Source organism: Phacochoerus africanus, chromosome 4 (assembly GCF_016906955.1).
Source record: "Phacochoerus africanus isolate WHEZ1 chromosome 4, ROS_Pafr_v1, whole genome shotgun sequence".
Classification (NCBI taxonomy): Eukaryota; Metazoa; Chordata; class Mammalia; order Artiodactyla; family Suidae; genus Phacochoerus; species Phacochoerus africanus.
Genome location: NC_062547.1, coordinates 75067517 through 75091062, shown reverse-complemented (window position 1 = coordinate 75091062; position 23546 = coordinate 75067517). Strand labels below are relative to the sequence as shown.

The 23546-nt window shown below is 54.2% G+C and overlaps 4 protein-coding genes across 7 annotated transcripts in view; 2 read left to right on the top strand and 2 right to left on the bottom strand.

Moving 5' to 3' along the window:
• The window catches only part of TJP3 (tight junction protein 3), a 33958-nt gene extending 29386 nt beyond the window's left edge, over positions 1 to 4572 (top strand). For 3 of the 4 annotated variants that reach the window (XM_047777525.1, XM_047777527.1, XM_047777526.1), the window contains exons 16-21: positions 1280 to 1350; positions 1760 to 1970; positions 2053 to 2153; positions 2525 to 2788; positions 3924 to 3970; positions 4317 to 4572. In XM_047777525.1, coding sequence (XP_047633481.1) covers positions 1280 to 1350; positions 1760 to 1970; positions 2053 to 2153; positions 2525 to 2788; positions 3924 to 3970; positions 4317 to 4419 — 797 coding nt within the window. In that variant the 3' untranslated portion in view covers positions 4420 to 4572. The other variant, XM_047777528.1, reaches the window with a different exon arrangement.
• A 92-nt stretch (positions 4573 to 4664) lies between these two features.
• Positions 4665 to 12577, bottom strand: APBA3 (amyloid beta precursor protein binding family A member 3). The gene is made up of 11 exons (XM_047777524.1): positions 12457 to 12577; positions 11240 to 11842; positions 11112 to 11151; positions 7201 to 7346; positions 6983 to 7069; positions 6719 to 6880; positions 6241 to 6420; positions 5904 to 6116; positions 5196 to 5315; positions 4967 to 5107; positions 4665 to 4881 (listed from the first exon to the last, which is right to left on the bottom strand). Exons 2-11 carry the CDS (start codon positions 11813 to 11815, stop codon positions 4810 to 4812), a joined length of 1737 nt encoding a protein of 578 aa, XP_047633480.1. The 5' UTR covers positions 11816 to 11842; positions 12457 to 12577; the 3' UTR covers positions 4665 to 4809.
• A 1924-nt stretch (positions 12578 to 14501) lies between these two features.
• MRPL54 (mitochondrial ribosomal protein L54) lies at positions 14502 to 17600 on the top strand. Its single transcript, XM_047777523.1, has 3 exons — positions 14502 to 14648; positions 15336 to 15501; positions 16114 to 17600. Exons 1-3 carry the CDS (start codon positions 14531 to 14533, stop codon positions 16244 to 16246), a joined length of 417 nt encoding a protein of 138 aa, XP_047633479.1. The 5' UTR covers positions 14502 to 14530; the 3' UTR covers positions 16247 to 17600.
• A 266-nt stretch (positions 17601 to 17866) lies between these two features.
• Positions 17867 to 21067, bottom strand: RAX2 (retina and anterior neural fold homeobox 2). The gene is made up of 2 exons (XM_047777521.1): positions 20035 to 21067; positions 17867 to 19459 (listed from the first exon to the last, which is right to left on the bottom strand). The coding sequence occupies exons 1-2, from the start codon at positions 20248 to 20250 to the stop codon at positions 19121 to 19123; spliced, it is 555 nt and encodes a 184-aa protein (XP_047633477.1). The 5' UTR covers positions 20251 to 21067; the 3' UTR covers positions 17867 to 19120.
• Between the last annotated feature and the right edge of the window lie 2479 nt (positions 21068 to 23546).

Here is a 23546-nt window from a genome sequence, read left to right as displayed (position 1 = left end):
GAATGGTATCTATATATTTTAAATGGTTGAAAAAAAATGAAAACAGTTTTCTGTAACACATGAAAAGAACTGAAAGCTGCAACTTGAACAAATACTTGTACATGAAGTTTCATCACAGCATGCACCGTAGCCAAAAGGTGGACACGACCCAAGCATCCATCAACAGGTAATGGATAAATAAAATGTGGTCCATCCACACAATGGAATATTATTCAGCTCTTAAAAAGGAAGGAAAGGAGTTCCCACTGTGGCACAATGGGATTGGTGGCATCTTGGGGCATTGGGATGCAGGTTCAATCCCTGGCCCAGCACAGTGGGTTAAGGATCTGGTGTTGCTACAGCTGCAGCTTAGGTCACAGCTGTGGCTCCAATCTGATCCCTGGCCTGGGAACGCCATATGCACTGGGGGGGTGGCCAAAAAAGGAAAAAAAGAGAGAGGAAATTTTGACACATGCTACAACATGGGTGAACCTTGAGAACACGATGCTGAGTGAAATAAGCCAGACACAAAAAGACAAGTACTATGTGATTCCACCCAGAGGAGGTCCCTAAGGAAGTCAGATTCACAGAGACAGGAAGTCCATGGTGGGGGCCTGGGGCTGGAGAGTGAGTGTTTAATGAGGACACAGTTTCAGTTTGGGAAGATAAGAAATTTCTAGAGATGGATGGTGGGGATGGTCGCAAGTGATGTGAATGTGCCTGATGCCACTGGGCTGCGCACTTAAATGTAGTTATCATCGATGGTGCATTTTGTTACACACATTTTATCACAACAAAGATATAAGGTAGTGTCCCCCTCCCTTTTAGGCCCCCCAGGGCAGGGTGTGCCTCCCCTTGCTGCAAGGCTATAGAGGAGGGATTCCTGAAGGAAGCAGTGCTAAGGTCCTTGAGGACACATGGGAGAGTAGCTTCTTTTGGATCAGTGCCCAAGCTAAGGCAAGGCCCAGAGTTGGGACTGAGCCTGGGAGAATGAGTATCTGGAGCATAGACTCTGAGTCAGCCTCCCCACCATGCCACTCATTGGCTTAGTGACTCTGAGCTGGTGACTTATGTCTGAGGTTCAGTTTCTCCATTTGCCAGATGGGCAACAGCCACTCCTGTTCAGAAGGAGGAGGGGACCCAGGGTAGTATCAGGCCCTGAGGCCAAAAGGAGCTGCTGGTGTTAGGATTTCTCTGCAAGGGAGCCATGGTGGGTTCTTGAGCAGGGGAGGGGCAGGTAGAACCTGAAGGGCCAGCAGACTGCCCTTCTGAAGCTGCCCGTTGCCTCTCCCCTCCACAGAGAGTGTGTTGAGGACTGACAGCCCCTCCAAGATCATCAAACTGGACACCGTGCGGGTGATTGCAGAAAAAGTAAGCAAGGCTCTGCTGTGGGTCCCAGTTCATGGGTGGGGAAACCAAGGCCCTGGCCTCTAACCTGTTCTTGTCCCACACCCCGAAGGCGTGGTTTTCCACACCCTCTTGGAATGCTTTGTGAGGTGGGGGACTTGAGGGGGACAGAACCTTGCCCAGAGTCACACAGCAGCAAGCCCTGAGAAAAGGCAGAGACTCAAACTAGGGCTCTCATGCTTAACACACTGTGCTGAAGCTATCACTGAGCCCCACCCCAACATGCTGGCCTGTGGATGTGAGAAGCCACATTCCACTCTGACCACAAACCCTTCATCTCCATCTGTCTGATTCTTCACCTGTCTCTGGGTGTGTTTTTCTCTCTACTGTCTATCTTCCCCCCTTCCCTGCTCCCAACACCGGCCCCACCCAGGACAAGCACGCGCTCCTGGATGTGACACCCTCAGCCATCGAGCGCCTCAACTATGTGCAATACTACCCCATTGTGGTCTTCTGTGTCCCTGAGAGCCGGACAGCCCTCAAGGCACTGCGTCAGTGGCTGGCACCCGCCTCCCGCCGCAGCTCCCGCCGCCTCTATGCACAGGCCCAGAAGCTGCGGAAGCACAGCGACCACCTCTTCACAGGTGGGGCGGGAGCAGGGGGTCCAGGGCGGGCGGTGGGTCCTGGCCTGAGTCTTGCGGCCATGCTGATGCCCCCTCCCCACAGCCACCATCCCCCTGCAAGGCACGAGCGACTCCTGGTACCAAGAGCTCAAGGCTATCATCAGGGAGCAGCAGACTCGGCCCATCTGGACAGCTGAGGACCAGGTACCCAGTCCAGGGCTTGGGAACTGTCGAGCCAGGGCTGGGGCTAGAGCAGAGGGCATTGCCAAGGCCAAAATTTGAGCTGAGGCTAGGGTCTAGACCTGGTTCCTGGAGTAAGATGGGATTGGGGACTCAGTTTGGAGATTGGGGTCTTCTCCTAGGGTTAGAGTCAGGGTTGGGACTTACCTCCAAAATGGGGGCTCAGTCTTGTGCAAGGTCAATGGTCAGAACTCATCTTGGGGTCAAGTGTTAAGCCTCACTTTGAGGTTGGGACTGGAGTTTGAAGAGTGGTGTCTCAGGTCAGGGGTCTGGTCTCAGATCAGGGAGGGGCAGGTCCGGAGGTCTCAGCTCAGCCAGGCCACGTGCACCTGCAGCTGGAAAGCTCTTCAGAGGACAACCTGGACCTCCCCCACCGTGACCTGGCTGACAGCTCTGCGGATCTGAGCTGTGACAGCCGCGTCAACAGTGACTACGAGACAGACGGCGAGGGCTACACGGACGGCGAGGGTGGGCCTTACACAGACGTGGATGAGGAGCCCCCGGCACCAGCCCTGGCCCGGTCCTCTGAGCCCGTGCTGGCGGATGAGCCCCAGATCCTGCAGGATCATGGAAGACCCTCAGGTCACCAGGCACCCCAGGTAAGTAAAGCACTGGGGTGGCTGTGGCAAGGGTCTCTGGACTGGGCAAAAACATGCAGGGAGCTCATTTTCTGCCAGGGTATCAAGGAAGAGAAACTTCCCTGATCAGATCAGTACCTCAGACCTGGACCTAAGGTATCTGAACCACTGAGTCACTTAAGCAAATACGGCAACCTCTGCATGAGTTTCCTTATCTGGGTTACCGAGACTGAGGCAAAAGTCTTAATGTCACAAGCTGGGTATTTAAATTCAGTCCAAGTCCCAGCCCACAGTAGTCGGGCATTTAACAAATATTGACCTGGCATGAATTCCGTGTGGGGCTGTCTCAGCCCAAGGTGCCTTTTGGTGAATTGTACAAGTTCCTCCAGACCCCCAGGGAAATGTAAAAATGCACAAATCTATGATGTCTCCGGTAGAATGGCACCCCGTGGGATTGTGCAATACCCAACCTGCTCAACTGTCTCTGGCATACTGCTTAGGAAGCAGGCTCTGGTATAAGTATTTGACATACACAAACACATTTATGCACTTTTTTTTTTTTTTCGCTTTTTAGGGCCGCACCCACGGCACATGGAGGTTCCCAGGCTAAGGGTCCAGTCAGAGCTAGGGCTGCCAGCCTACACCAAAGCCACAGCAACACAGGATCTGAGCCATGTCTGTGACCTATACCACAGCTCACAGCACCACCTGATCCTTAACCCACTGAGCAAGGCCACGGATTAAGCCCACAACCTCATGGTTTGTAGTTGGATTTGTTTCCACTGCGCCACGATGGCCGACTCCTATATACACTTTTTTTTTTTTCTCCTACGCACATTTGACAGCAGCCCTCTGAGGAATATCATAGATGGGAAGCCCAACTCCACTTTTGCTGACAGCCTGGGAGACCTCAGCCAAGACCTTACTCTTGTCCTAGCCTGTTTTCTCAACTAAAACTGGGGATCAGACTTCCCTGGTGGCCTCACTGGTTAAGGCCTTGGTGCTGTTATAAAACTGGGGACAGGCTGCACTAGTGTGGGGACAAGGAGAAAGCCTGTGGGTAGCCTTAGGCAAAGGTGGGGAGATGAGGGGGATGGTTAACTCATCTCAGTTTATCATACTTTTTTTTTGTTAACCTCCTTTCTCCCTCTCCAAGGTGGATGGCCGCCATCCACAAGGTCAGTGGCGACAGGACAGCATGCGGTAAGAGTCCTTATATGCCACATTAGGCCCCTCAGCCCTTTCCCCAGGACCCAGGGTTTGGAGTTTGGAAAAAGACCTTTGTGGTCTCGAGCCCAGGGGGCAAAACAGAGCCAGAGAGAGCCACTGCAAGCCACATGTAGTCAGGGCCATAGGAGTAGGAATCTTCTTCCTGGGAGGACTGGGAAGGTTTTATGAAGGAGGGGATATTGGAGCTGGGCTTTGAAGGATGTGCAGGAGTTTGTTAGTCTTGCTCATCTCTGCCCATATCCACTGTGCCTAGTTCAGAATCAACTTAGTTAAAGATAGGTACCCTCCCAACCCACAGCTTCTGTTTTCTGATTCCCAGGACATATGGGCAGGATGCGCTGAGAAAAAAGTTTACACGAGCCCGAGATGTGGAGTCTTCAGATGATGACAGCTACAACTGGGGCCCGGCCACTGACCTGTGACCCTTCCCAGATGGCCAGCTGACCTGTCCTCCCTTTTCCTCCTTGGAGCTGAACCTCAGTTTCCTATATAGAACCTGGAAACAGTGGGGGGGAGGAAGAACCTGGAAACCTGCCTCCCTCTACCTGGTCTTTAATAAATAGAGTATTTTCACAGCACTGGCTTCTAGTGACTTCTAGGGACAAGGGGCCAGAGTCAGGTGCTGTCTTTCCTCTCATGACCCCACAGACCCCGATCTGAGACCTTGCCCTTTTGAAAAGCTTTTAATTTTTTACATCCAAAAAATAATATAGAGCCAAGAAACCTTTGGGGCCATGGCCAGCCGAGGCAAGTCTGCAGGAGTTCCAGGGCTGGGGGGACTAAGGCACGGTGGTGGGGGTGAAGGTGGCGGGTCACAGGTACACAGGCTGCTCCTGGCCTGTGAGCAGGCGGTAGGTGGCAGCAGGCATCGTCTTGATGTGGACCTGGGGGCGGAGAGGAGGCGGTGGCTGGGGGACGGGCCCTCCCACTGCCGGTCCCGCCCACCGGGCCCCGCCCACCACCCCGCACCTCAATATGGGCCTCGGTGAGCAGCTCAATGATACGGTCGTGGGGTGTGGCCACCACACTGTGCCCATTGATCTCAATGATGCGGTGTCCCACTCGGACGCCCCCGCGCTCGGCGATACCACCCCGGAGAAGGCTGCAGATCTAGAAGGGACAAGAAGGGCTGTTCTGCTCAAGGAGACACGCTCGGGGCTGCCCATCCCCCCACCTGGTTCCCGGGCTGGGGGCTCACAATGCCATCCTCTACGCAGAAGCCCAGCTGCTCGCGGACGTGGGGCCGGCGGATGATGGCCGTGGTGACAGGAGGGCAGTGGACGATGCTGAGGGTCACCAGCGTCTGCGACTTCACTTCCTGTGCAGAGCTGGGGCTGTTAGTCTGGCCAGGCCTCTGGGGGGCTGCCGGACCTCCTGCTCATCTGCAGCCCTTGGGACCTCAATTTACCCACCCATAAAATGAAAGCTATAGATTCTAGAACACAGACCAGAGCTGGGAGGCTTGGGTGTCAGGGCCGTGCCACCTCTCACTTCCCTGGGCCTGTTTCCTCATGGTCAAAGGAAGGTTCCAGCAGTGCCCACAAGGTAGGGTTACAAACACTCAGTAACAAGCTGTGTGGACAGTGTCAGCCTTGCCCTTTTGGCCTAGCCAGGTCCCTCCCCTTCTCCGGGCCTCAGTTTCCCCACCTGGACGAGGGTCAAGACTCAAAAAAACACCTGCTGCCTTGTGGCAAGGAGAGGTTGCTTGTGTTCCCCTCCTCCTGCACCAGCAGGACCACCCTGGACACTGAAGTTCTACCTGTCCCTTCTGGACTGGGCCACAGAGACTTGGCCAGGGAAGGGGCCTCTGTGGCCTTGGCTCCCTTTCCCAGCTACATGGGGAGGCAGGTCTGCCACTGGGGGGGCCCCTGCAGTCCCTCTGCCCTTGCCACCCCTGAGGACTCACGCGGACGGCGGCCTGGCAGGCGGCCAGGGGAAGCCCCACCAGGCTGGTCCCGTTGATGGCGGTGATGCGGTCCCCGATGCTAAGGGCCCCAGAGCGCTCGGCCGGGCCCCCATGCAGCAGGTTGGCGATGACAGCTGTGGGGAGCAAGGAGCCCCAGCCCGACTCCACCAGGGCCACACCCAGACCCTCGCCCCGGCGTTTCTCGATGCATACCTGGGGGGGTACGGGTGGGGCTGAAGGACTGGTTAGAGGAGGTGGGGGGCTGGAGGGAGGCACAGAGCGGGAGGGGGCTTCAGGACCACTTGGTGGGCTAGGGTGAGAGGACCTACTTGCTTACCTCTCTGCAGTTTTCACTGTTGGAGAAGTGGTCGAGGTCCCCGTTGTGGAGGTGCCCGGGGCCTGTGGCCCCCTGGCTCTGCTGAGTGCCCACCTGGCTGGGGTCGATCCCACTTTCCCTTAGGAACTGACTGTAGGCCACTGCAAAGGCCTGGCCGATGGCCTGAGCGATGAGTTGAGCCTGTGAGGACAGGCAGCACCTCTTTGGTGGTCCCACCCACCTCCAAGCAGGACTGTCCCCCCAGACTGCTGCCTGAAAATCTATGGGGGTAGAGAGAGGGAGACCAGGTGGGGCCGTTTCTGGGGAGTCCACTGGCCGCCAGTCTCAGGTCTTACAAAAAGGCCCAGAATATATGGCTCAGGGGCCTACAGGAGGGTGAGGATGGAGGAATACTAGGGTGACAGTGTGGCAAGGTGGGGCTCTGGCAGAGGGCAGGGGCCCGCCTCTCCCCCAGGACACTTGGAACCCTGCTGCTCACATCCTCTGAGTGGAACACGTGGCAAATCATCTTGTAGAGCCGGCGGCTATGGGCCTGGGGTGCCGGACGCCGGGCCACCCTCCGCCGGGCCATGAGCACCAGCACGCTGCCAATGTCAGCGATGTAGGAGATGGTCTGCAGGGCGTGATCCATCATGGCCTCCTGGAGCAGGATGGGGAGACTGGGCTGGGTGGGCTGCAAGGGGTGGGAGACGCCCTTGGTGGAGTCCCCCCACACCCCAGAGGCCAGGCCAGGGCCCCATACCTGGGAGTCGGCCATCAGAACCTTGACCCTCTTGGTGGAGACGAAGAGGTCCACCTCTGTCATGGGCTGAGTCTCCCCATCAGGGGCCTGTGGGGGGTGGGGTGGGAGGTGGAGGCCCCCAAAGACCCAGCTTCTGCCCCGCCAGGCTCGCAGGGCCTCAGAGGACACAGTCTGCAGCCCACCTGCCCGCCCACCCACCCATCGGCCCCTGGCTTCACCTTGACGCGGTCCATGGCCTCCTGAGCCTGCGCCATGCGTGTGCTGGGGGGCGGGTTGCGCTCGGACACCAGCTGGGTGGAGCCCAGGTATTTGGCCCCAAACATGACACCATCTAGGAGGTCTTCATGATCACAGGGGCCGGATACTGAGGGCGACAGCAGAGCCAGGTCAGCCTCCAAGAATCCCTACCAGGCTCGTCCACCCTCGCAGTCTCTGCCCAGAGTCTTGGCTCCCCGAATGGTCTGGAAGCACAGAGTTCTGCCCTGTGGCTTAGCCCTTTGAGCTGCACAGATCTGCCCACTGTTCCAGAACTATCCCCATCAGCCAGAGCCACAGAGCAGCTTGGCCTTTACAGCTATAGAGCCCTCCATCGGTCTGGAGTGGCTCTGCCCAAGGCTCAAGGGCTCCTAGGCAGAGGACGCAGACTCAAGAGCACACTGTGCATCAAGAACCTCAGCCGGATCCCCAAATACCTCTGTTGCCCTGACACTTCCACCATGTGTTTCTAGAATTGGAGGATCAGACTAGAAACAGTCTTTCTAAAACCCGTGACATTGTAGAACCATAGTCAACTCCACTAGATGGTTCTGGAATCTCCACTCCCACCCCCACCCCCGGCCTCCCAATCTAGAGCCAGTCAGCTCTGTCCCACTGTTCTACAATTCTCTCCTATTGGCCCAGGACCATAGTCAAACAGCACTCCACGGATACAGAACTGATGAAACAAAGTTGAAGGAGGCAACAGTTCACATACCTCAAACTCTCACACTGTCCAGAATCCCAGGTGTTCCAAACCTAGATCTATGATTCCAAAACTCTGACAGGTCTCAAGGCACAGAATTCTGCCAAGGATTCTAGAAACCTATACTTCAGAACCAGACCTTCCCACTCTGTGATTCTAGAACTTTTAAATCATGACAGCATCGAGAAGCTCTTCCTACATTTCTAGAATTCCCCAACAATTCATGACGGTAGATGAACCTAGCAATTCAATTCTTAGAAAAGAATTATCTGAAAAGTCCAGAAACAAACAACTCTGCTTCTAGTTCTGGAATCCCCCCGACCCAGCCCAAAGCCACTGAAAGCTTTGCCAAACAGCTCTAGAATTCCCTGAGCCAGACGGCTCTGTCAGTGGTTTTAGAATATTCTAACCAATAGCTATTGATTTTCAGTTTAGAACCACAGGTATAAGCCCTGAGAAATTAAACCGCATTCCTGTGAACAATGGCCAGGTCTACCCATTGTCCGTCATGATCTGAGCATTCCAGAATAACATGTAATTTTTCCCTGCGACTTAAAGAACTGCACCATCCAGTATGGTAGCCACTAGGCACATGTGGCTACCAAGGGCATGGGAAATTGTGCACTTGAAATGGAGCTGGTCTGGACTGAGATGTGCTGCAAGTACAAAACGTATACTGGATTTTGAAGCTCACATGTGAAAAAAAGTAAAATGACTATAAAACATTGATCATGCTAAAATACCTTTTAATGTTTTGGGGTTTTATTTTTGTTTTTTGTTTTTTTAGGGCCGCACCTGCTGCATATGGAGGGTCCCAGGCTAGGGGTCAAATTGGAGCTGCAACTGCCAGCCTACACCACAGCCACAGCAATACCAGGTCCAAGCCACATCTGCAACTTACACCATAGCTCACCGGGACTCCAGATCCTTAACCCACTGAGGCCAGGGATCAAACCTGCAACTTCAGGATTACTAGTCAGGTTTGTAACTTGCTGAGCCAAAACAGGAACTCCCCAAAAGTTAATTTTAAGTGTCTGGTTTTTAATTTTTTTTTTCCTTTTAATGGCCTCACACTCAGCATACAGAAGTTCCCAGGCCAGGAGTTCCCGTCATGGTGCAGTGGTTAACGAATCCGACTAGGAACCATGAGGTTGCAGGTTCGGTCCCTGGCCTTGCTCAGTGGGTTAAAGGATCTGGTGTTGCTGTGAGCTGTGGTGTAGGTTGCAGATGCGGCTCGGATCCTGCGTTGCTGTGGCTGTGGTGTAGGCCAGCGACTACAGCTCCGATTCGACCCCTAAACTGGGAACCTCCATATGCCACGAGAGCGGCCCTAGAAAAGGCAAAAAAAAAAAAGAAAGAAAGAAAGGAAATAAATAAATAAATAAAGAAGTTCCCAGGCCAGGGACTGAATCCAAATCTGAGCTGCAGCTGCAACCAAAGCTAGTCATGGTAATTCGGGATCCTTTACCCACTGTGCCTGACTGGACTGGGGATCAAATCCATGCCTCTGTAGTAACCCAAGCCACAGCAGTCAGATTCTCAACCCACTGCACCACAGTGGGAACTCCAAGTGTTTGGTTTTTAAATGTGGATAACTAAAAAATTTCAAGTGACATATGGGCTCAAATTATATTTCTGTTGTAGAGCCCTAGAACTTTCTGACAACTCTAGAACTAGACAACTCTGCCCTGTTTTAGTACAACTCCTAAGGGTCTAGAACCAGAGAGAAATTTGATTCACTTCACTGTTCTAGAACAACAGCTGAGTAGAACCCAACAGCTCCGTTCATCACTTCAGAACCTAGCCCACGTCACTTTAATCTAGAACCACGGGCAAATTCCAAGTTCTGGAACTCCCTATGTGAGTCACAGTTCCACCTATTCTAGAACTTTCTTGGAAGGACAAGTCCTAAACAGTTCCTTTTCCTATAACCAAAGAACTTGATATTTGACCCAGAATCTCATGTAGTTTGGGCTGAATATTCTATTGTCTTTTTTTTTTTTTTTTAAGGGCCACACCCATGGCGTATGGAGGTTCCCAGGCTAGGGGTCAAATCAGAGCTGTAGCAGCTGGCCTACACCACAGCCACAGCAACGCCAGATCCAAGCTGCGTCTGAGACCTACACCACAGCTCACAGCAACGCCAGATCCTTAACACATTGAGTGAGAGCAGGGATCAAACCTGCAACCTCATGGTTCCCAGTAGGATTCGTTTCCACTGCGCCACGATGGGAACTCCATTGGGGGGAATATTCTAGAACAGATCTTCTCATGCTGTGAGGGGAAACTGGCAAAATCTTCTGCAAAGGGCTGAACAGTAAGTATTTTTTATTTTGTAGGCCAGATAAGTCTATTTTGCAACTACTCAGCCTGGCTGTTGTAACAAAAAAGCTGCCACGGACAACACATGAATGCAAGGGCATGAGTTTATCCCAGTAAAATTTTATTTGTGAATACTTAAACTACCTATCATTTTCTTTTTTCTTGTCTTTTTGTATTTTCTAGGGCCACACCTGCGGCATATGGAGGTTCCCAGGCTAGGGGTCTAATCGGAGCTGTAGCTGCCGGCCTTCGCCACAGGCACAGCAATGTCAGATCCAAGCCGCATCTGCGACCTACACCACAGCTCACGGCAACGACGCCGGATCCTTAACCCACTGAGCAAGGCCAGGGATCAAACCTGCGACTTCATGGTTCCTAGTCGGATCTGTTAACCACTGAGCCACAATGGTAACTCCTCGTTTTCATTTTTATGTTTTTGCTTTTTAGCTTTGATTCGACCCCTAGCCGCTGGTGCGGCCCTAAAAAGCAAAAATAAATAAAAAATTTATAAATAAATAAAATAAAAATGCAAAGGTCATCTTACCTCACAAGACATACCACAATAAGTGGCAGGCTGGATTTGATCCACAGACAGTTATTTGCCAACCCTTGCTCCAGAATCTAGTGCTACAATTTGCCAAGCATCCCCTACCACCCCCTACTCCTTGCAGAAAATTCTCATGAATGTCTCCCTTCCCCCAGTATCTGGAATCTCCTCAAAGCCAACCTCAGAGCCTCTCTAGAAACAACTTCTTTCTGGCAAACTTTTTGCCAGATTTTGGGAACTTGAGTTGGGCCAATCTGAAATCCCTAAGTCCCTGGGGCCAGGGTGGGTGGGACACTCACCCTCCTGGAGGGCAGGGTATGAAGCCAGGGTCTCGGGACTCTGGAAGAAGATAGAAGAGGGACAGGCCTGAGTCCTCCTTCTTGGCTCCCAGCAGTGGAGGTGGCCTCAGGGGCAGGGCAGGCTCTACCTTGACATTGGCAGGTGGCTCTTCAGGAGCAACCAGAGGTACTGTCTCCAGCCAGGGTTCCGGGGAGCTGCTTGAACTCCCACTGCCACCCCGCTCAGCAGAGGCTCCCTCAGCCCACTCCTGAGGGCCAGCATCCTCCTCTGGGTCCTCAGGGGGCTGCAACAGGCGAGGAGCAGGGTCCAGAGGTTCCTGGGGACACAACTGGGAAGGAGGGCACTCATCTTGCTGCAAAAGGCTCAGCAAGTCATCGCGGCCAGCCTCAGCAGACAAGAGCCCATGGGCATCGGTGATGTCCTGTGAGGCCAGACCATGGCCAGTGGCAATGTGCAGGGGACATGGGGCTCCATCTGGGGACAGGCCCACCAGATCACCTGGCAGAGCTTCAAACTGTTGTACCAGGTCCTGAATATTTAGTCCATCAAGTTCCATTTGACTCAGGCTGCTGTGGCCTCCTGGCGCTGGGTCCCACTGGCAATCAGAGGAGAGATCCTGAGAGGGCAAAAGTGTGTCCTTGGGTTCCTCCAACTCCATGGCTGGAGATCCTGGAGGAGGTTGGGAGGCTGTTAGGAATTCCATGCCAGGACCCCAGGCTCAAGCCAGCATCTGAAAAATAGAATCAAAGATGAGATTTCCTGGGTACCAACCTGTTACTAGGTGCTAGCTGGGTGCTGTTCATACAGGATACACAATGTAATCCCCGCCATACCCTCCAATGAAGGCTTTGCTATGATCCCCATTTTACAGATAAGGAAACTGAGGGCAGAAGGAGCAGTTGTAAGGCAGAGGTTCCCCATCCCTCTCACTCCAAACCCCAGGGGATTCTTAGGTACCTGTTACCCCAGACCTCACCCCTTCCATGGACGGTGTTCACCCCAGCCCTGGTTCTTCCAAGTCTTCCTCCCCAGTCTGGAGACACACTCTTACCATACAGACTAGACAGAGGTCTCTGAGACCCGGGATTCAAGACCCCAACCTTCAAACTTAATACTAGAGCTCCAATACGCCAAAAAGCAGACTTTCATCTCAAGACCTCCAATGCCATGCTCAAGATTGACCCCAGGCTCGGACCTCGACCTCAGACCCAGCCTGAAGACATAACTTGACTCTAAAGCGGAGAACTAAGTACCTGTTCTCGCTCAGACCCCAGACTCAAGACTTCAGACCTGTGACCTCAGGCGCTGTCCCCAGACCTCGCTCTGCCCCTCCAGGATACTCACGTCCCAAACCGAGGTGGTCTCAACCCACGAGGCCCCCAGGACCCTGCGCCAGGGCTGGTCCAGTCCTGCCAGGCGCCGCCGCTCGCCAATTCCCAGACAGGGCGCCGGCAGATCTGTCCTCCTGGATCACTGGGCATGCGCACGTCCCCGGGGCTTGCTGGGAAATGTAGTTCTGACCCGCCGCGAGGGGGCGCTAGATGTTGGGGCCGCTAGTTTGAATCCCAGCCTTCCATTTACCCAGAGTGAAACCCAAGAGCTGGCCTCTGAGGCTTGTTTCCTCAACTGCAATATGGGGTTAAAAAGAACGCTGATTGTGGAGTCCCCATCCTGGCTCAGCGGAAACGAATCTGACTAGCATACATTGGGGACGCGGGTTCCATCGCAGGGTTAAGGGTCCGCCGCTACAGGTCGGATTTGACCCCTAGCATGGGAACCTCCATATTCCACTTGTGCCTCTGCCCTAAAAAGAAAAAAGAAAAGATGGAGTTCCCGTCGTGGCTCAGTGGTTAACGAATCCGACTAGGAACCATGAGGTTGTGGGTTCGCTCCCTGGCCTTGCTCAGTAGGTTAAGGATCCGGCGTTGCTGTGAGCTTTGGTGTAGGTTACAGAAGCGGCTCGGATCCCACGTTGCTGTGGCTCTGGCGTAGGCCGGCGGCTGCAGCTCTGATTCGACCCCTAGCCTGGGAACCTCCATATGCCACGGGAGCAGCCCAAGAAATGGCAAAAAGGAAAACAAAAAAAAAAGAAGAAGAAGAAGAAGAAAAAGAAAAGAAAAAAAGCACTGCTTGGGAGTTCCCTAGTGGTCTAGTGGTTAGGACTCAGCGTTGTCGCTGCTGCAGCCAAAGTTCAAATCCATAGTCTGAGAACTGAGATTCCGCATGCTGGAGCCAAAAAACAAAAGTGTGGCTCAGCTAGATCTGGCAGTTGTCACTGATGTGGCTCGTGGCTCTGGTTACCACTGTGGTACGGGTTTGATCCCTGATCCAGGAACTTCCACGTGCCACCGGCACTAAAAAAGAAAGAAAAAGATGAAGAAATGAGACTGGGAGTTGCCATTGTGGCTCAGTGGTAACGAATCAGACCGACTGGCATTCTGGGCCTCACTCAGTGGGTTAAGGATCCAGCGTTGCTTTAAATTGTGGTGTAGGCCACAGGTGTGGCTCAGATCCTGTATTGCTGTGGCTGTGGTGTAGGCTGGCAGCTACCGCTCGATTTGACTCCTAGCCTCGAAATGTCCATGTGCCATGGGTGGGGCCCCTAAAAAGACAGGGGAAAAAATGAAGAAAGAAAGAAATGAGACTGGAAAATCCTAAACTAGCGTAAGAGATTCTCTCAATTCCAGGGACACTGGAAGCAGGGCAGGGACCATACTGTGGATGGACTTTAGCTCACAGTAGGGAGGGTTAGGGTTAGCAGAAAGGCTCACCTGTCTTAACGTTACCTCCCTGAGCTTCTGGCTTCCTTAATTGTAAACTGAGGATGATAAAATACATACCTACCTCCTAATCATGAGAATTAAACAAAATCGAGCTGATTATGGATTTAGCAATAGGGTTGGGACATAATGAGTCTAATATATGTCAGCTTTTATTACCTTCAGGTTTTCAGTAATTGCTCATCAAATAGAATCAGGAATGTATAAGATGTGATACTTAAGGGAAGTGATAAGTAACCAAAGGACAAGAAGTCAAGGAAACATCCTTTGAATCAAGGAAAACCTACTGTATAGTACAGGGAGCTACATTCAATATCTTGTAATAACCTGTAATGGAAAAGAAGCTAACAAAGTATACATACATGTGTAACGATCCCTTTGCTATACAACTGAAAAAAACACAACATTGTAAATCAACTATATTTTAATAAAAGTTTAAAAAAAATCCACATCCTTTGAAAGTCCCCTCCTGCAGTAAACTAGGGATATCTATAAAAGTTTAAAGCAGTCAAAATAAATGTTGCTCTAAGACAAAATACTACGCTCCCCATAAATCGCTAGGAGCCTACAACTCCCAGGCACCCTTCGGTCACTGACGTATTCCGGAAACGTGCACGTGCGGGCAGTCGGCATACGTCATGGCGGCCAGACGCCTTTTCGGGGCTGCCCGTAGCTGGGCCGCCTGGCGGGCCTGGGAGCTCTCAGATGCCGCCGTTTCTGGGAGACTCCATGTACGAAGTTACGCCAAAAGACCGGGTGAGCTGGGTTACGAGAGACCAAGACGGCAGTGGCGGGAACATTGGGAAGTTGGTAGTGCGCAAGCGCGGGTTGGGGAGGCGCGTCCTAGAATCAGCACGCAAGCTCAGAGGCCGATGCTTAGCTCTGTGCAGGCGCAGCTCGAGGTACCTGGGCGCGATTGCAGTCAGTGCGCCGGCCCCAGCGTGAAGCCCCTAAGGCTGTGGCTGGGGTCTGTGCTAGCTGGAGCAAAGTCGCCTTACTGGGAAAGCGTTTTCTTGGAAGGGTGCGGGGCTGAGGGGCCGAGGAAGTAATGAAGTTGGCCACCTCTCATGTTTCTGCCTCCAAATCGGTTACCTTTGGCAAGGATTGGAGCCATATGGGGACCCATCCAAGTATTAAAACGAAAACACATTTTCTCTGGAAACACCCTTGCCTGATTTCCTCTGTCGAAAGGAGGGACTTGGCAAATGTGAGGGTTTAAAAACACCAAGCAGCCGGCGGAGACTTTCTCCATGAGCTAAACATAAGGAATGAAAATGGAATTGGAAAGGGATGACTTGGTCACTTGAATGTTAGTGCCATTTAATGCAGTAGCCGTGTTCCAGTTTAAATGGTTTTGCATGTAGCATACAGGGTCCAGCCAGGGCAGAAAGGGGTGGCTTCTTGAGGGCGAAGTTGGGCTGAAATGATTCTACCCTATCACAGTCATTAAGGGGGGCAAAGGCGGCAAAGGCGCTGTGGTCGGTGAGGCTCTTAAGGACCCAGAGGTGTGTACAGACCCCATCCGTCTCACCACACATGCCATGGGCGTCAATATCTACAAGGAGGGCCAGGATGTCGTTCTGAAGCCAGATTCCGAGTACCCAAAGTGGTAAGTGGACTGGGACTGGGTGAGGAGGGCCTGGCTAGTCAAATCTGAGGTTTCCAGAAGACTTCCCTGGGAAGGTGATACGAGTCAAGACCTGAGTGGGTGAACAGAGCTTCAGAGGTGGATGGGAACAGTCAGTGCAAAGACCTGAACCTGGTCTGTTAGTGAGAGCAGGGGGCAAGGTGGAGAGTAGAGGGAGACAGGACAGGAGCTTGATGGAGCACAGCTTGTGTGCACCCGGGGGGTGGGAGGGGCCCTGCAGGGAGGATTTTGCTCTTGGTCCTGAGGGCAGTGGCAGGATGTCGAAGCCCTTGGCGTGAGCTGATCCTTTAAGCTGGGGAAAGTTTAGAGAGGTTGAGTGAGTGAGTGAGTGGGGAGGCCATACAGGCAGGCAGTGACACAGGGACAATGGCTAGGAGGCAGAAGTCTTGGTCCACCTCAGATCCCAGGGCCATTGGGATAGGAGCACCCTCTCGTTCCACAACCAGGACGGTCCTGAGGTCATGCAGCCACCATGGGACTCAGTCCTGCTGCTGCCTCTGCCCAGAGTGCCTGGAGTGCGGAAGCCATGCAGGGGCTGCTCTGCTACCCCAACTACTGCCTACTCCCTGTCAGGCTGTTCGAGATGAACGTGGGCCCCCCCAAGAAGCTGGAGGAACTGGACCCCGAGACCCGAGAATACTGGCGGCTGCTGCGGAAACACAACATTTGGCGCCACAACCGGCTGAGCAAGAACCGAAAGTTCTAGCAGGCGAGGAACCAGAGCACCGGGACCTCCAAGGACCTGAGGAGACAGAAGGTGTAGGGAGGGGAAGTACCTCTACCTTCCCGCCCCCCACAACCTTTTATTTTCGGGAAAAGACAGACTTTTCTGAAAACAGAGATCTTCCTCTCACTGGGGTTCCTGGGTGGTCCCCACAGTGAGGCCGAATTAAGGCCCTGGGGACCAGTGAAGACTTCTTGGGGCAATTGTTGACAGGCCCTGGATGGTGCTGGGTCTTGTCTCACACTGGGGCCAGGAGGGACTTGGGGCAGGCAGTGGGGAGGGAGGTATACTTCAAACTCTGTGGTTCCATGGCCCAGCCTCCACTCCCAGTGGTTGGTCTGGCTTCTACAGGTCCATCTTCACTTCCATGCCTCACTGGGCTTCTTACCCTGATTCTTGGAATTCCTAGCATTGCCCAAGAGGCCCCAACCCCTGTCCTCACATTGGGGGTGGATGGTTCTAGCTAAGCCTCTCTGGGTTACAGTGGACTCACACCTGAGCCAAGTCATCTGGAGCAGAATAGTCTGTGAGCTTCAGGAACTGAAATGTCCAGGGGTAGGTTCTGACTTCAGGCACAGCTGGATCCAGGTGCTCAGCTATGTGGCTCTCTCCATTCCTGGAGTCTTTCAACTCCAGTGAGTAGTTCCTTTGGGCAGGGGTGGCTCCTGGCTGACACCCCCCTACCCAGTTCAGCAAGCCTAACAGAGGAAAAGGACTTCTCTTTCCTTCCTGCCAAGGTCACAGGGTTATTTTCATTGGACCATCATTTGATCTGAGGAACCTGGGCCCACCGATCATCTTCCTGTCCACCCCCACTGGTGTCTACCAGATTGGAGGTAGCTAGAGGGTACACCGTGTGTGCACACAATGCCAGGGCCCTGCTATAGCCATGCCCTCTCCTGGGTAGATACTTGGATTAGAGATACCTGGGTAACTGCCTGGGGGGCTGGGGCAGAGCAGGGTCCCTGCAGCTAATTCTGTCTAGTCCCAGGAAAATAAGAGCCCTCATCCTCTTAGGAGGACTCTGCCAGGTGGATTACCGCACACCTGCCATCCCTGGTGGCGTGCTGTGGGCAGGCTGGTTGTTCCAATCCTCTCGTGGTTCCCCAGGGCTCTCAGGGTAAGAGCCAAAGTTGGTATAGCCACAGGCCTCCTCACTTCCTCCTATACACAAGGCAATGTGCTGCCCTAGGGCCCTTGGATATGCTGTGCCCTCTACCTGGGTTGCTTTTCCCCAGATGTACCTGTGGCTCCCTCTTTCACTTCCAAGTCTGCTCTGATGTCACCTCCGTGAGGCCTCCCCTGACTACCCTATTAAATTGTAATCCTGCACACACTCCTGATTGTGCTTGCTGGTTTTATTTTTCTCCCTTGCACTTACCACCAGCAGACATTACATGTTTTTTCAATTTATTTTAAAAATCATGGTTCTTCATGAGGTTGCAGGTTCGATCCCTGGCCTTGCTCAGTGGGTTAAGGATCTGATGTTGCCGTGAGCTGTGGTGTAGGTTGCAGATGCGGCTCGGATCCCGCGTTGCTGTGGCTCTGGCGTAGGCCCGTGGCTACAGCTCTGATTCGACCCCTAGTCTGGGAACCTCCATATGCCACGGGAGCAGCCCAAGAAATGACAAAAAAAAAAATCATGGTTCTTGTCTCTTCCACTGGAGTGGCAGCTCCACGAGGATGGGGGTTTTTCTCTGTTCACTGCCGTGTCTTTGTCATAGACTGGATGGATGAATCAATGATTAGGTGTGTGGCTGGTCTGGCTGCTGCAGTGTAACAGCATGTGGGCCATTGGGTTCAGAGGTGCCATCTGAGATTGAAGGTGAGCAGGTGATCTGGGTGTGAGCATCAGGTGAAATTCCTGGAGTTTCCTAGAGCCTGTGGTCACTTCCTGGTTAGAGCCAGGAGCGAGTGGGGTGCTGCCCTCTCTCCCCCTCCCCCATCTGTCCCAGGCTGCTCCATCCCCTAGGGTGGTTCCCTGTCATGTAGGCACTGGGCCAGTCCCCCACCCCCCACCACAGCTTCCATGTCCTGGAGTCCAGCCCAGCTCTGGGAAGGGTGACCACTGTACCTTCATGAGGCCTGGGGAGACATAGTTGCATTGGCTAGAACACCAGGGCCCCAACCCAGCATCAGTGGGCTGGGAGACATGACGGGGGCTGTGGTCAGTGAGGACATAAGCCACACTCTGGTAAGTGGGGGGAGCAGGGGCAAACAATATTTGCCTGGTGTCAGCTGCTTCTACCTGAGAGTACCCTGTTAGTGTCTGGCCAGGATCCAGTGTGGTGCCTGGGGTGATGGAGTCAGGCAATGAGTTTGAAAACAGCTCCACCTCCTACAGGCTTTGTGGCCTCAGAGAACCAGCTTTGCCTCTCTGGGTCCCAGTTTCCTCCCCTGTAAAATGAGGCCGATGGCTATGCCCACCTCACAGGGTAAAGCTGTGGGCATAGGGTGGACATACAAAGCATGTAGTGAAAGGGGACAGGTTGAACATGAGCTTCTGCTGTTGTTATTTGTTATTTCTCAGAGAGAGTCTCTGAGGGCCAGGGAGGCTCTGCTGTTAGATTAGGAGCAGACAGAGGGATTTAGACTGATCAACTCAGAATTAACATCCCAGTGGCTCCTGAATGCAGCTTTACAGTCTAAGAGCCTCAGAATCCACCCCACCCACACCCATTTGACAGATGGGGAGACTGAGGCCCCACGAGGGCACAGACACCCCTGAGACCAGGCCAGGGACCACCCTCTGGCCACCTCCTTGCTGAAACCAGTGCCAGTTCCCTGAAAGGCAGGGTAAGGAGGTGATGGTGAGGCGAGGGATCTGGCATGGGTGGCCACCGACAGGCACCAGGCTCAGGCTGACGGCCAGGCCCTGTCCAGAACCTGCACGTGCTCCTTGGCCAGCAGCCGCAGGGATGCCTCCTCCAGGGCAAAGCCTTCTGCGAAGGCTGGACCGAAGGCATGGGGCCCGAAGGACCCCTGCAGCCCAGTGCCCTGGCCCAGGAGGCGAGGGAGGCCTGGCACGGCTGGGGGCCCAGGGCCCAGCCAGGGTTCCAAGGGCAGTGGCATGGCAGGAGGGCGGGCAAAGGGCAGTGCTGGGGCTTCAGGGAGCCTTGGGGCTGCCACAGCTCCAGAGCCTGACTCCAGACGTTCCTGGCGGCGCCACTTGGCCCGGCGGTTCTGGAACCACACCTGGAGGCAGCAAGAGAGGTGCTTCCAGGTTGGGGCCAGTGGGAAGAGGGGCGCCCACTCTTGGGCCTCCCAGCCTCTTGAGGTTCTGCCTGCTATCTAACCTGACAGTTGCAGTGCCAACAATTTTGTTACCTGCCTCAAGAAGACCGCTGTTTTGAGAGAAAGACCCCTGCCTCTTAGCCCAAATCAAATCAGCCTTAAGTCTCTCCTTGCCTCTCTTTTTGCCCAGGCCCCCTCAGGCTTCTTGGCCTCCTCCCTGTCTCCTGGCCCTTGGCATGAAGTTCCAGCCACTGAGCTCAGCATTTGAGGCCCTTCACAAGGTTTTTCTCTGCCTTCCCTTCCACCTGCCTCATACCCAGCTCAATGCAAATGCCTCCAATTTAACCCCTCCACATGTCTGCACACACGGTTCTGCATGCCTAGAAAAATGCCCTTTCTCTTTTCTAGCTGGCAACTCGTACTCAAACATCAAGGCCCCAGTCCCATATCCCCTCCTCTGGAAAGCATTCTCATACACTGGGAAGGTCCATATCCAGCACCAGCTCTCTCTGTGGGTTGTTGAGGGGGACCCTCACCTGCACGCGCACCTCGGGCAGGTGCACTTTGGCTGCCAGCTCCTCACGGCTGTAAACGTCTGGATAGTGGGAGGCCTCAAACGCCCGCTCCAGCTGGTGCAGCTGGTATGTGGTAAATGTCGTGCGGTTCCTCCGGTGCTTCTTCTTTGGGGCTTCATCTCCTGGCCCTGGCCCCCCACCCTCAGCCGCCGACCCCTCACCCGGGCTCAGGAACATGGCTCCCTCCACCTGGCAGGACAGCAGCAGGGCAGATGGTGGTGAGACTCAGGAGGGACTGCTGCTGGGGAGGGTGGGGCAGGGACGGGGGGTCTGGGGTAAGATTTGGAGGGGCTTCTCCCTCCACTGGGTCCTGCATTCATTCTGCCTCCCCAGCCTCTCTGTCCATCTCGGATAATTTCTGTCTACACTTCCTTCTCTGATGACTTTTCTTGGTGTCTCCGTACCCCCAGCTCTATTTCTCTTTCCCTCTGGAGCTCTGACTTCTCCTCTCTCCCTTTATCTCTCTGTCTCTGTCTAGGAACCCTAAGAAGGCAGGAACTGGGACATTGCCTTAAGGAGCTCTTCCTTACCCCCTAGTCCTCTGCCCTAGGGGGCTCTCTGTGCCCCCCAACTCCTTCCCAGGCCCGACTGTGCTCACCGCCCCCAGCAGTCCCTCCAACAGCCCCTGTGGGCCCAGTGCCATCTGCTGCTGGCCTGGCCCAGCCAGACCTGAAGGGGTTGGGGTTGGGCAGGTTGGGGGGAGGATTAGCGAGGTGATTAATCGAGGTGGCCCCTCCCGCCCAGGCACAGGTTGCTCTGAGCCATAGAAGGAGGGCTGGGTAGCAGAAGACTGGGGCTCCAGGGGTTGGAGGGACACCGTCAGCCTGGGTCTGCCAGCCTTTGCTGTAGGACATCAAGACCCTACCCCTCTCTGGGCTTGTTTCCCTAGTTGTAAAATGTTGACAACAGGAGTCACCCCATGGGGCTCCACAGGGACTCAGTGAGCTGATGAAAGAGCATCGCAGTGATTGGCATAGAGTGAGTGCTTAATGAATGTTCACTGTTACTATTTTTATCATCTGGGGTGAGAAAAAGTCCCTCTTAGATTCACAGATGTTGATGGGGGTTGGAGATGCTGAGGTCCCAGAGGTGAAGTCAATTCCAGTTGGCTCTCCCAGGCACTGTGCAGGGCAAGGCGTATGGTTTTGAGGTATGAATAGAAGTTCACTTAATAAACATTTACTTTACATACACAGGTACTGTTCACAGCAATGAACAAATGGGACACAAATCTTGGAGCTGGCATCCTAGTGGGGGAGGCAATCTGCAACTACATAAGTAAACTGCAGCATGCCAGGTGGTCAGAAGCCTGGTGAGAAAACTCAAGCAGGGGAAGGAAGGTTGCTCTTTTAAGGAAGGTGATCAGAATGGGAGATGGAGTGCAGGGCTGTAAATTCTGAACAAGACTGTGTGAAGAGGCAGATACTAGGGAGCCATGGGAGGTTGTGGAGCAACAGAGAGGGCACAAATGGCACTTTGGATGAGTATCCGTTGTAGGCAAGATGGGAGGCTTGGAGAAGGCTAGAGGCCTGGTGAGGGCAAGGTCAGGAGAGAAGGGGACAGGAGAGTGATTCTGGGGAGGAGGGAAGAGGTGTGGGTATACCCAGGCCCCTGTTTTGGGGACAAGTGGATGATGGGACTGAGGTAGCCTGAGAGCTAGAGAAAGATCTAGGGAAGACCTTAAGAATAGTTTGCCAATCCCCCTCCCCAACCCAAGGAGCCTGAGGGTCTCAGGCAGGGGGTTGAGAGAGGAGAGGGACTGGGGTGAGGCGGGCAGGAGGGAGGTTGTCCTAGTGGAGCGAGGCGGGAGACCCAGGCCAGTGGATGGACCAGGGAGTGAGTGTGAGAGGACGCAGGGATAAGTCCTTCCAGAATGTAGGCTTTGTAGGGGAAAGACACACACACAAACACACACGGAGAGAAAGAGGTGGAGACAGGCACTCGCATGCATGCCTGTACACACACACACAAATACACACACATACAGCAAAGGGGTCTAGGTCCTGGAGGAGTCAGGAGTGGGGGTGAGAGGGCTTGGATGAGGAGGGAGGGCTAGGGTGGGCAGAGGGGCATAATCCCTAAGGGGTGACCTGGGCAGGGAGGCCTCAGAAGCCCTCAGCCCAGTGCTTCCTGGGGCCCCTCCAAACCTCACTGCCCTGTCTGTAAGGTGGGCTGGGGCTCTGCGGCCTGGGGAGCAAGGTCTGTGGAGTGGGGGAGGTGATTCCCCCGATCGTTTCATCACTTTAAAACGCTAACAAGCAGCTCTGTTCTCAGGCCCCAATTAGCTAATTGGCTGCGGGTGGGTTAAGAGGCACAGGAGGGATCTGGGTGTCAGGAGCAGGTGGCTTTGGGGACTTAGCAGGATATGGCTGAAGGTCCAGACGCTGTGTCAGCTTAGAGGGCCAGATTAGGGGTGGGCCGGGTGGTGCGGGGTCACTGGGACAGGTGGCCTACTCCAGCTGGACTGAGGTGGGGAGCAGGCCACTCTCAGCGCTTCTGGCTTCCCACCCTTCATTTCTCCCCCAGGAAGAAGCCCTTCAGGTGCTGATGGGGAAACAGGCTAGAGGGGTTGATGGGGTACAGGGGGAACTGCAGGTCAGCATGACCTTGAGACAAGTCAGCATGACCTCTGGCTCAGTGGGGGCAGGGATGGGTCAGCCAAGGTGGGAGGCCTTGCTGTGGCCTGGTGGCCCTGCACCAGCTCAGGGGGTCCTGGGATGGGGGCCACACTCAGCTGGCCAGGACCCCCTCTCCAGGCATTCTAGAGCCCAGCTGTCTGGGTGGTTGACAATCACAGTAATAACTGTGTAGTAACACTGTGCACTCAGCCCTACACTGCTGCAAGCCCTTGGGGTCCTCACACCACCCCTAGAAAAGATGCCAGTTTACAAAGCGTCTCCCCACTTCCCTGCCCAAGTTTGCCCAGAACACCTCAAGTTTAGCACTAAGACCCCATCCCAGACATGCCTTCAGTCCTAGGTGATGGGTCACACTAAGCCCTGGCCATGCAACTAGGGTCGAGTCAGGATTCAAGCCTAGAGCCCCAGCCCCCATGAGACAGTGGACAGGAGAGCAGGGCCTTGGGACAGGCTGTGCTGCTGGCTTTTTTCGGTGTCCTTCAGAGTCACTGGGTCAGGATGTTGGGTCGTGACAGGTGGAGAACACAGGTGGTGGCAGTAGAGCCTCCCCAGGAAGGGACATCACCACAGTGGCAGGCCCTCCCTGGGCTCCCACATGCCATCTCTGAGGGGCAAGGGCTAGGAGCAGAAGAGGACACTGGGACAGGAGGTTAGACCTCTGTGGCCTCTGGCACTGGCCCACTGTTGTCTGTTCCTGAGATGCTGAGGACTATAGTGGGGTCCTCACCACCAAACGAGGTGGGGAACCCATTAGTAATGGCAAATGGGTCCATGGGTGGCTGTGATCCCTGGCCTGGGGGTCTCCCAGGGAAATCTTTGCCCCCGGGGGCTGCA